This window comes from Bactrocera dorsalis, chromosome 4 (assembly GCF_023373825.1).
Source record: "Bactrocera dorsalis isolate Fly_Bdor chromosome 4, ASM2337382v1, whole genome shotgun sequence".
Classification (NCBI taxonomy): domain Eukaryota; kingdom Metazoa; phylum Arthropoda; class Insecta; order Diptera; family Tephritidae; genus Bactrocera; species Bactrocera dorsalis.
In genome coordinates, this window is record NC_064306.1 from 58,209,636 (window position 1) to 58,222,721 (window position 13,086).

The window sequence follows — 13,086 nt, forward strand, 5'->3', positions numbered from 1 at the left end:
GACTGTTGGATCTAATCCAACGTTGGAGAAGCTGCTACAGTCATTTGATACAATTAATACGTCTAGATATTGAAATGTTCACTTTAGTCGAATCTTTTGAAAAAGTGAAAGTCCATCGACAGCGAAAATCTTTATTCTGAAATCGTAAAATTTTTAAATTTGAAGAAGAAGAAAGTATTGTTCAATGAAAACGATGCCGAACCTGCAAGAATTGTGCTTCGAGTTACATCCACATCAACTGTATTTTCTGGATCTGGCGTCCGGGTACCTTTCTCCTGTTTCTGATCTTAAACACATATTCTCTGAATATAAATTTAGGAACAATGAAAAGACAATGCGTGAGAGTGGACTTTTTCTGAAGCAAACAACAAATACAAACTTGAATATTATAAGAAATAGAGACTAAGAAATACTCTCCTTAAGGAGTCTTTCCTTAGTACGTAGTAAATATAGTTTACTCCTTAGATGTAAAGGTTTCATTTTATCTATTTTTTTACTATTACTATTTTTACAAAACTCTTGTTCGAAAATACAACAAATCAGCTGAATTAATAACAAATTCTTTCATATTTTCTATATACAAAAATTCTCAAAGAGCACCTCATTAAAATATTTTCCATACAACTTTACAATATTTGAATATGTTCTTTACAACCACACATTTTTCCTTTCATTTACTAATAGTATCGATGTTAAATGTAGCACACTAATACCGCTCTGAAGCGCTGAAAACTATATTCTGCATAAACATAGAAAAATAATAATAATTTTAAGTGTTTGCTAAGTTTCAATGCCGCACCGTTTGTTGTGATTCCATGCAACTGAACAAGTCACGACAGCATGTCTCCTAATATTTAGAGCGATACACACACACACATTCATAGTTACATTTGCTTGAGTCCGCCTATTTGTCGTTTGGTTGCAGCAACCTTGAACGTAATTTTAATGAGCTTACAACTATTTGTCACACACAAATATTACTAGTTATATGTGAGTGTTTGTGCTTGTTCCAAGTGCAATAATCTGTATGTTAAGTGAAAAGGTCGCTCAAGATTTATGCTTTTTTATTTAAGTGTGTTCATTTTTGTGGCTTTTTTTACGATTATAGTCAGGCCTTCACCTATTTGAGGATAGTAGAATAGATTGGGGGTTAGTAGGTATTATACTTACTTATAGCATAGTAATAGTTAAAAGTCCTAATATCTTAAAAGTCCAAAAGTATATGGAGGCTGCATTTCTACTGAGTGCTTACGACCAGAATTTCATTCCAAAAAAGATTTACTTTTTTTTATCATATTTTTGAAAATACTAAATTACATGCAAAAACCTTGACTTCCAAATATTTAAATTACATTACATTAATCACGAAAATAAACAATAATTAACGAAGCATCAAAGGTCTGCAGCTTACATATCATACCTTACTCACCTATTCAAGGTAGTTATCAGCCCATAAAATAAATTTTATTTTAATGCTTAACTTTGCCAAAAGCTTTATTTCAACTTTAATTACCTTCCGCTCGAGTCACGCCCGCACTACACTGCGCTAGAAATCTAATTTTCCCAAGTTGTTGTTGTTGCCACATAGCGACTTGCTTTGCTTTTTATGTCCATTAATTTTAGAGTGGCTTGGCGAACACTTAATTGCAGAGCAAATTCATTTATTTCGAACGTAATCAAGTTAATGGATTGCTAGTAGTATGTATAGGATGCCATACGTATACTTGTATAATATATAAGGCATTCATTTATTTATATATTTATGTGTAAGAAAATTGGCTTTTATTGCTACTTAATTTGTAAGACAAGCCAGTATGCCAATGGGACCATGAGTGATAACAATAAAGATGCCAAGAAGAGTCCTACATTAAGTTTACTGTATGCAAGTACTGGAGAAGGACAATAGTGGGAGGATAGTAGTTAAGGAGGCTAGGAATCGATAAGGAGAGTAATGTAGGAGCAGTGTAATCTGGTAAATAAAGTCTGCCAAAAAAGTTGTGACATAAATATCTCACATTAATATACATATGACAGCTGGCAAGTTGCGAATACAAAGCACTTTGTTTGTACGTACTAAATACAATATAGAACATACAAATAAAGTAAGTTTCTGTTTTAGCACATTTAAACTACCGTTTCCAGTTTTTCACATCTCGGCCTGTTTTGCATTTTTTTACTTAATTTTGGCTTTTTTGGAGTATAATTAGCCTCCTCCCACACAAATGATTTCATTGTCTACATTTTATGGATTTTGTTTTGTTTTCAACTGAGAAACAAGTAAAAAAACCGGCAACTTAATGGTCAACCGAAAAGAAGCGACTTCACAAACTGTATTAATTATAACAGCAGTCAAAACTTGCTAAGCATGAGTCATGCACGTAGGGACAAGTTTGTTGTTTTTGGCAACTCGCTTTGCTTGCTTAAAGGTACGCCTAATTGGAGCTATTTATGTATGGCATATGTACATATTTGTAAACAGGTAGGTCGTGCCTTTTCTGTCGGTTTTTTTATGATGATACGATGATGAAGTCATCACACAGCACCTTCATGCTTGTTTTTATATGAGTGTGTATAAAAATGTTTTAAAAATAACACAATATAGTAAAAAATTTAAGCAAAAATTTATTTTATTAGAAAAAAATTAAAAAATTACTAAATAAATTATTTAATTTTAAAAAATTTTAAAAAATTATATTTAAAAAAAAAAAAAAAAAAATTGGTTTTAAATTATTAAAAAATTTATTTTATTAGAAAAAATTAAAAAAAAAAATTATTAAATTTTTAATGATATTAAATTAATAAAAAGTTAAATTTTTTTTTTTTTAAATTATTAAAAAAATTATTTTATTAGAAAAAAATTTAAATTTTTAATTGTTTTAAAAAAAAAATTATTTTTTTGAAAAAAAATTTAAAAAAAATTTTTAAATTATTTTTGAAATATTAAAATTTTTTTATTAGAAAAAATTTAATAATTTTTAAATTAAATGGTTTTTAATTAAAAAAAAAATATTTTCTTAAAATAGTTTTTTTTAAAATTATTAAAAATTTTTAAAAATTTAAAAAAAAATATTTTAATGCATAGAATATTAAAAAAATTATTAAATTTTTAAATTAATAAAAAATTAAAAAAAAAATATTTATTATATTTTTTATGGTTTTAAATTATTTAAAAATTTGTTCCATTAGAAAAAATTTAAAAATTATTAATTATTTAAATTAAAAAATTTAAATTAGATTTAAATTATTAAAATTTTATTTTATTACAAAAAAAACATGTAAAAAATAATTAAATAATTAATAATAATTATTTAGAAAAATTATTTTAAAAAGTTGTTTTTAAAAAAAGAAAGATAGAATAAAATCATTTGAAAGTATAAAATATCTTAAAAATAAATTAAAAATTTGGATATATGCATTTTTAACATAAACTTTGAGGTTACGTTAAAGAAAGTTGTTTACACCTATAATTTTTTTGAAAGAGAAAAAAATCACTCCAAGATTTTTTCACAGTTTGCCATCTTCAAAGGCTTCAGCACTGCCTTAATGTAGTAATTACAATTCCAGCAATATAAATATGTAGTTATGTTAGGTATGTGTCTCCACTATGATACCGTTATTTTACTTTGCGCCCAATTGTAGGCAACCAATTAAGAAAACAAATATTATTTTTTATTAAATTTATCATTATTTTGTTAAAAAAGTAAGAAAAATATTTTTTAATGAAATTATTATACATATAATATACTTAATTTTAACAGTTTAGCTTATAGACAATAATTTAAATAGGTATGTATCTCCACTAAGTTATGCTAATTCACAACACGCTTGAATGTAGGCAATAACTTAAGTAACCGATACTAAAATAAAACACCTATCCGCAATAGTTTGAATATTTTATTGACTATTCTCATATCTAACCCCGTACATTTACATCTTAAGGCATTTCTCTTAAACTTTAAGTCAGTTCCGCATCCATGTTTTCGACTTCTCACCCAATTTGGGTAAACTAGGTTGTTTATAAAATAAATATGCATGCAGCTGTTTGGCTGTGTTTAGGTAAGATATTTGTATATAGCATAAAGAAATGACACAATTTTCTATTTGGCTTCTTTTCTTTTTTCTTGCGAAAACAGTGCCTCATCTTTGTAGCCCTGAACTTCTTAGTTTTTTTCGAATATTATTGCTTTATTTATTCATATTTGACTCATATGGTATTTGTGCGGTGGCAAAATACATATTTTTATTTATATTTGCACCTGCAGATAAGTGTTTATGTGCCAAAAATCTCATCTTTGGCCACCATCATGGAGTTAAAGCTTTCTTATTTGGTTACAAAGTTCATAAAATGTCAGTTTTCTCTAGCCTTTTGCGGTCTTGAATACATAAGCGCGAACTATAACGGTTCCTATGAGTATAAGCTTGGCATGAGTATATACAAAGTATTTATGCAGTTTACTTTTAATGTCAAAAATTTCATGGTAGTTTTAATTTGAGAAATTGAGAGTTTTTTGCCACCAGAAATAAACCCAGAAAAAACGCACGTCAACAAATACAAGGAAGGTACGACATCGAAAAGCTGCAAACACAACAGACAGCCGAATGATTTTTTACTCGACTTGCTCGCTGAGAGCACTCGACAGAAATAAACCCACGGAAAATTTTTCGCAAGGAACTCTAACTAATATACTTATTTATCATTTGTAGGAAAATATTATTTTTTTTTACCTTAATTCGTTCGTAGCTGTGATTAAAAATAAAACTTTTGAATTTCAATTCGAAGGTAGATGACCCAATCTTAATAGGCACCCACTAAAAACTTTTTGTTATTGCGAATTTGTAATGCCTCCTTCTGTAAAAGGAAATTGCTGAAAGTATATTGTAACTATACATATGTATGTGTATTACATTACTTAAACATAAAACCTTTTTTTTGCACTTTTAAATACTCGAAATTAAAAACATCTTAATATGACTGAGACGTAAAGCGAAACATTTACATTTGTGCAGATTTTATAGTCGCGGAAATGAAACATGAATATCTAAACTTCCGGTTCGTTCGTGTTTCTACGGAAGCTCATAAAAATAACTGTTGTTTTGCCTCATTTGTGCTAATGATGTCAATTTGTTACACCAAGTGAAATCTCGATAGCGTGCTAATTTGCCAGAGAGTTTTAATACAGGGTGCGTCAACTCTAAGTGCAGTGAACTGTCTTTTCGAGATATTTTTATACAATTTTGCTCTTTATATGGTACTTTGAAACTCTTTCGTCTCTGTTTTCTTTTATATTTTCTCCGTATTCCGAAGGCTACGAAAACTTGACTTGAGCTTGTAAATGTTTTCAGGATTGCTGCTGTATACTTTTGGTATCCTCCAGTAGAATCCAACAGGCCTTCTCTGTGCCTAGTACTTCCATTTCGAAGATGTTGGCTGAGTTTGGCAGACGGAAAAAGAAAGAACTCAAGATCCTCGCAGTATACTCCCGTCTTTACACTGCAGTCCATTTGGGCTCCATCCATGTAGATTGGGGTATTATCCTCTTCCTCTACTTAAGTTCTTCTATATTCACGTCTAGAGGATATTTTCATCTGAATGTGGCTATTGAAATCCAATCTTGGGAGAACATAGTTTGATTTACTTAGATTTGTATCGAGCTGGTTCAGAATTTCACTATGTCCAAACTCTTCTTGCTCCAACCATCAAGGCAGACATAATACCGGGCCTGTTAGAACCAATCACAGTGAGCTCTATAAACAATTTGAACAAATAGTTTAGAATAGATGGAAATCCTTAACCAAATGCTGGATAATGCGACAGATATGACTCGATATGATAAGAAAAAAAGCTAAAGACTTATTATGTAGGTCCAGGAAAATTATATATAGACTTACAGCTACCACCACAGTTTATTGGCCATTTGGAGAACTTGTGCTAAAAATGATGGGTATGTCTTATAACAATACTTGACAACCTGAAGATATACTTATACACTTTCTCATGAGTGCCCTGCGCTATCACACATCAGACATCTAACTTCTGGGATATATAAGTTATCAAACTCTGAATGCCTATCTACAAAAAGCCTAATGGCGATACCTAGTGGGTAGCACATGGTTTGAACACAACGAAAAAACCTGATAAAAAAGATGGGAAGTTCTTACGATAGTGTATGAAAAGGGCGCATCTGGTTATAATTGAGTCTGAGGAGGCTGTATTCTTACCTACCTACTTATTTCGTCCATCCAAGCATTCAACAGAGTTCCAAGATTCCATTAATTCCAATATCATCAGTTTAACATCGATTTCTTTCTAACAGTCATATTCTAGAATCTTACAACTTGTAAGAAACTCTTCCAGAAGAAAACTAACATAACAGTACTATTTTAGAATCTTACCATTTCTAAGAAACTATTTTTGAAGAAAGCATTAAGCATTAAGGGTTGATTCAATCGAGAATATTTCTCACATAGCTAGCTTTTTCACGCCATGTTAATTACATTTGAAATTTCCTGCTTTTTACAACCGCTATTCTTCATTCTCTCCGGTGTTAAATGATTTTTGCTACTTATTGTTATCACTTCGCTTTTCATGGCCTCATTCATTCTGAGCAAGGCAGTATGCGGGCTTAATGCTGCAGAACGGTAGTCAATTCCCACAACATTAATTCCATTAACATTAATTGCATTCAATTGACACTGCCAGCAAAATCATTAGCATAAGCTTAACAGCTGTACATAATACATACTAACAGAGTGTTAAGAATTGTGGCTAAGCGAAAGCAAGAAGTAACAACAGTTCTACAAACAAATAAAAAAAATACGAGTATAGTACTATGTATGTATGTCAAATGGTTTTTGTGATATGAAGGTGTAAATAAATATACGATATATATATACTAATGAATATATAAAAGTATATGTCGATATACGTACACAGTTAATAAAATTATATTTTCTTCGACACCTGCTTTAAAGCAGTTCTTGTAATTAATCAAATAGGAAATAAATTTAAATGCACAATCTAGCATTACTTCCTTCCATGCCTGATAACGCATAGAAAATTTTATTGCCACACTTCTACTGCATTGTTAAGCGCACTTGGAACGCTTTCACAAGCAGCCAACTTCTTGACACACTTTGATAGCGCAACAGCTTGATGAATTGCATTTGATTGCCGCTATCAGCTGGATTAGTAAATAACTGGAGCAAGCGGTGATTAGAATGTCTTTCACAATTGCATGATATTTGAACTTTTCCTGTAAATATTCCGCTAGTAATGGAAATTAATATCAATCTAATCGGCGATAAAAATTGGTAAACAATATGAAAGGGGTACGCCGTGTTTTACTGAAAAATTTAATAATTTTGACATTCTCTAACATCATTCACTTTAGCGGTTTTACCTTGATGACCTACCATAAATAATAACGAACTGCAGGGTTTATCCGGAAAGTAATAGGACTGAATGGAGATTCCAAGTGTAGCGAGATCCTTCTCCAACTGGTCTTTCCAGCGAACTTGAGGTCTTCGTCTTCTCTGCTTTCTAAGAAGAGTACGGCGTCGAATACTCTCAGAGCTGGAGCGTTTTCGTCCATTTGGACGACATGACTTCCCGATCTTGACGGAGCGTTTTATATCACTAAACGTCAGTTTACACAACCGTATTAGTTTTGTGGGGATACCAAATTCAGACATATCGGCTTAAAGGCAGCTCCTTTCGTATTGTTACAAGCAGCTTTGAAATCGACGAAGACGTGGTGTGTATCGATCCACTTTTCCCGGTTTTTTTTTAAGATTTGGCGCATGGTGATGTTGAGGAGGCTGTTCCCATGGTAGTTCGCGCAGATTTTGGGCCTTACCTTTTTTGTGGATTGGGCAGAGCACACTTAATACCAATTCTTGGTCGGGAAATGGTACGTCTGCTCCATCGTCATTGGGGAATCGGGTTCACCATCTCATGGTGTTATATTTTCATTGCCATTCATCAGGCTGGAGAAGTGTTCCCTTCATCATTTCAGTATGTTCTGGGCATCAATCACTAGATTACCTTTGGGGGCTTTACAAATACAGTTTCCTGGCTTAATTAGCTTAAGTAAGTTCGACAGGGGACAATTTAAAAATATACGTTAGCTAAAAATTTCAAAAGTGGAGCTTTGAGGTCGAAAATTAAATGAAAACACCCTGATACCATCTTCGCCGGAGCTTAACCAGCGCTGGGCTACCATCGATTGTTCGCTTTTCGCCCCAAGCTCGATCGTAAGACATCCCGTGAGCTGTTTGGCCTCAGTAAGGCTAGCCTCTCCCTACTTGTGGCGGTTCTAACAAGCTATTCGGCGTAAGTACTGCAGCGTTGAGGATCTTATCAGACACCAGCTGTAGAAGTTATATAGAAAAAGTCGAGATGGAAGCTTCTCAACACATCTCTCTTTATTGCTCCGCTTTGGTGAGTTCAAGGCGTAAACAATTAGGAGCTCTCACTTTCAGATATCCCAGCGAGCTGGTGGGAATAGTGATTAAAGCCTGAGCACATTTGCATTTACCTTTATTTTTAGAATAGTGTAGTCCAAGCGTGATCTCTGGATCAGCCATCGCACCTAACCTAACCTAACCCTTATAGTTAATGTGTTTAAATTTTCTTTTCGGTATTTCACTTCTCAAATCATTCACCGACATTGAACTTGAAAGTTTTTTAATTCATATTACAACTAACCTAAAGTGACGCACATTAAATTCGGCACACTAAAGTGTTGTGTACAGTGATATTGAGGTTAGAGTGGTTTAAAAAATAGTTTAAACAACGCAGTCTGTAAAAGCTTACATTTTATGTCGATATATAAAAGTCCACAACATGCTTTCGAGGTCACCTTTTGTTAACTACGCATGCGTAAAAACTCCCACGAAGCGGAACCTTAAACAATACATAAAAAATTGTATTTTTGGAATATTTAATATTCAGTACCACAATTGACATAAAATAAAACAATATAGTAGTAGAAATTACAAATTCGTAATAATTAATATGCTGAAAAGTACGTAAAAGCATAGTCGAACCTTTTGAGCTGCGAATAAAGCTGTGAGTTCAATGATTCACTTTGTTTAGGTACGAGTTATATAATTACATAGAGTATACGGCTCTATTACATCTGCCACAAGCTCTGCACCCAGCTTTGAATACAAATACAAAAAATTTACATATTTTGTTAAAAAACTTGTCTATTTCGAATGTTGTTAGACGGTAGGTCGGCAGGTAGGTAGATAAGTGAGTAGGTAGGAGTGCTTCCACATGGGCTCGAGCAGTTCTGGATTCGCCAATTTTTTATATTATCGTAGAACCTTATAATCTTGCCAACACGTACATCGTTACGTTCAAGCCATTTAGTGCTTTCAATAAAATTACTTTGCTTTTGGTGGACAACCATTCAAGGTTCGTTTTCTGCTGGGTTCTAAGCATTCAATAACAGCGCGCCAGTCATTCCTCCTTTTCGCTGCTTGGTCCAATTGGAGATTCCAAGCGAACCCAGGTCCTTCTCCACCTGGTCTTTCCAATGGTGTGTAAGTCTTCCTCCTCCTCTGCTTCCTCGGTGGGTAATGCGTCGAATATTTTCAGAGCTGGAGTATTTTCGTCTACTCGGCCGACATGACCTGGCCAGTCGTATATCTCATACAGCTTATTGTCCCATCGAATGCTATATTCACCGTGGCCAATGCGCAAAGGACCAAAAATCTTCCTCATAACTTCCTCTTGTAAACTCGTAACGTTGACTCATCAAATGTTGTCATCGTCCATGCCTCTGCACCATATAGCAGAACGAGGATGATGAGTGACTTGTAGAGTTTGGTTTCTACCAATTCATTAGTCTTATCATTGCCGAAAATGTTGCTGTGACCTCATTCCCAAATTATGAACAGGTGGAGTTGAACTACCACTGAGCTTATAGTCTTCAAGCTGTTATTGACTACGCTTGAATTAATCTGTGGCGTCGACAAGGTCAGTGCTCTGTGTACATCTTTGGCTTCCCGATCCTCTCATAGTTTTTCAATAGAGATCGACAGGCCTTCTCTATACTCACCACATCCCCTTGGAAAATGCTGGCTGAGTTTGGTAGAGAGGGAGAGAGATAAATTTTGAAGTTCAAAATTACAGTAATGGTTTTTTATCTCGATTTTATCGACTGGACTGAACTATTTTCTTTTCTTATTTATGTCTCTAAAATATGACCTATTAAGTCATGATGCGTTCTCAGTATAGAAATCTAGGTTTTGGGAATACAAATCTGAGGCAAAAGCTCTATGAGAAAGTAAAACATTTAAGGAATATACAGAAACAATCTTCGGTTTGTCCGGGTTTTCCAGTCAAATCGTAAATAGTATCCAGGCACCTGACTAAAGCGCCATAAACGTTTTGCTTCATATCCATATTTGTATATGCCAGATTATTTGAATCTTACTAGTTGTTTGTTCGTTTCACCATTACCCAAGGTTTGGTGATTTGAAGGCAGATGACGACTGACATTTTGGTAGAAATTTCAGGCGACTTTGAACACGTTTTCCATTAATTTATTTTCAACAAAAAAATATTTTCCATAGACAATAATGTCATTGAAAATTGAAGTTCTTTAGATATTAATTTGAATAAATTTCTTTATTTTTAGCATTCCACGTCAAAATCAGACAACGCGTAGCATCATGACCTTCTACTGGTGGTCACATTGGTTTTGGATAACAACATTGAGTAGTGAGTAATCTTTGAATATATAAAAAAATATCAGACTTAAATATTCCCCTAAAATCTCTAGCTATCCTTCTGAGCATAACCCTCGTACACACATATCCAAGCCAAGAGATTTCCTTAGAGTACAATCAAGACAGTAAATCCGTGAAAGCGGTGACCAAACTACACCAGACGACGACGAGTTTAGAATGGTCCACAACAACACCAGCTGCACTAGTGACTACGTCCAATAAAAACGCAGAATCAGACGCTGTTGTGGCACCAATAATACAAAAACAACTTAAGGACGATGCCGGTAGTACAGATGAAGAGCTGGTCTCTGAAGATGTAGACACAAAACAGATTGAGTCAGCTTTTAGTGAGATAGAAGACACTTCCGAGCAAGAAAAAGAAAACATTGTAGACCGACCAACAGCAGAAGAGGGTGAGTATAAACGATCTGCAGAGAGTTACAATAAAACCATAGAAGAGCCAAAGGGGCTTGCGGATGAAGAAAGCGTTGAGGAACCACGAGTCGCTGCGGTCGTAGCTGAGCAGCGATCAGCCTCTATTGAGGAAAGCAGACAGAAATCGAACCGCGCTAATGAAGAGCTGAGCAACTATACAAACAGCAGTCGGAAACGCGATGGGATCAGGTGCGTATTTTAAAAAATCTCTTTTCTTTTTATAATACTTAAAATATTTGCCTAAATTGCAGAGGCAATGCAACCTGTGTGAATTGTAAGGCGGCAGCGCACGAGCCCAATAGCACGGCGGGAGCCACCCGCGCGCTCGAAGCGCCAAAAGCATTGACTAACAACACGTCTGCGTCTGCGGTCCACGCAAACTCGCGGATAGACTCTCTGCACTCCGACACGCTGGAGTTGCTGAACGCGATAGCGGAAGCCGCAGCGCTCCCAGTGCCCAAACTGCTGACCAACGCGCCACAAGCGACCGAAATCGATCGTGAAGTCGTCACAGTGCCAACAGAGTCTGCAACAGTCGACGCTGCGGCGGCGGCAACGACACAGCAACGCATACCCTTCACATTGGAGAATGCCAATAAAGAGGAGGAACTGCGACGTGCCGAAAACGAACATCGTTCACGCAAATCGAAAGTGCTCTCGGCCGAGTACAAGCACATCAATCGCTATATCAACTACTCGTCGGACAGCAAAAGCCTGCTAACGCGTAGCGCCGCCACGACGCCCAATGACTTTGGCGGCGTTGAAGAGGGCAACATCTCCTCGGAGGCGCTTTCGATACAGGTGAGTGTAATTATATGTTTTTTCTTCGGTGCGTTCTGAAGAATTGCCGTTACTTGCAGCGCACCTACTTCTTGGACGCCGGCGCGATCTCAGCCATCTGCTTCACCATATTCGGTGTTTGTTGCACGGTCGGCACCATTGGCATAGTGCTGTATCGGCGTAGATACGTGAATAAGCCGCAGGCGCTGAGCGAGCCCGACTCGAGTGTCTACATCGATGATAGCACGATGCGTGTAAGTGTAAGGAATCGTTTACAGAGGCAATGAGCTTTTAATGGCTGCGTTAATAAAGTTAATTTCTTTTGACGATTTACAGGATAACTCCGATGAGATGTACAGCTTGGACAATGACTCCTTTCTCAATTCACTGGAGGCGATGACAATACAAAACTACTGGACGGACACCGTTAAACATACAAAGCTTTAATTTCCTTTACAAAAACAAAAACATATACATACGTACATATATGTTAATATGTATGTGTATAACTTATACGTAACGGCATGCACACGCATATAATAACTGTCACGTGTGTGCGCGCGTATATAAATATAAATTAGTGAATTAGTTTAAAATAATAGCATGCATATTTGAAGAATTATAATATAATTAAATTAATGAGCGTCTACTAAACTCAAATTAACATAATCATTAAGTTTACACATTTAGCTGTTAATAATTGAGATTGAGATTGGAATTTTATATATATTTATATGTTACTTAATTTCATGTTTTACCGTTAAGCTCTGCGTGTGATTAACAAGCAAGTTTCGGCAGTGTGTTGATGCATTGTATGGAGAGTAAATATTATTTACTAATTAAATTGTTTATTGTTTGTAGCGACATTTGTTAAATACTATTTTTAGTTTAATGTAATATTTTTTAAATTTTTTTTAATTAAATAAATTTTTTTTTTCATTATAAAAAATACTTAACAGTTATCAATAAAATATGGATAACAAATTTTTTTTTGAGAAAAAATTTCCAAACATTTTTTTTTACCTTTTGTTTGAATAATTAATGAAATAATATTTCAAAAATATTAATTTTTGGTAGGTTTTTCTAATCTAAAATTAATTTTGGGTTTCTTATTGAATAATAATTATTTTT

The 13,086-nt window shown here is 34.3% G+C and overlaps 1 protein-coding gene across 3 annotated transcripts in view; it reads left to right on the top strand.

Moving 5' to 3' along the window:
* LOC105225699 (uncharacterized) overlaps positions 1-12,897 on the top strand; it is a 69,978-nt gene extending 57,081 nt beyond the window's left edge. Inside the window, exons 4-8 of one of the 3 annotated variants that reach the window (XM_029549957.2) lie at positions 10,650-10,732; positions 10,794-11,364; positions 11,427-11,976; positions 12,036-12,209; positions 12,268-12,897. In XM_029549957.2, coding sequence (XP_029405817.2) covers positions 10,684-10,732; positions 10,794-11,364; positions 11,427-11,976; positions 12,036-12,209; positions 12,268-12,402 — 1,479 coding nt within the window. In that variant the 5' untranslated portion in view covers positions 10,650-10,683 and the 3' untranslated portion in view covers positions 12,403-12,897. Of the gene's footprint in view, positions 1-10,649; positions 10,733-10,793; positions 11,365-11,426; positions 11,977-12,035; positions 12,216-12,267 lie in introns of all 3 variants that reach the window. The other 2 variants (XM_029549958.2, XM_029549959.2) reach the window with 2 other exon arrangements.
* The last annotated feature ends 189 nt before the right edge of the window (positions 12,898-13,086 follow it).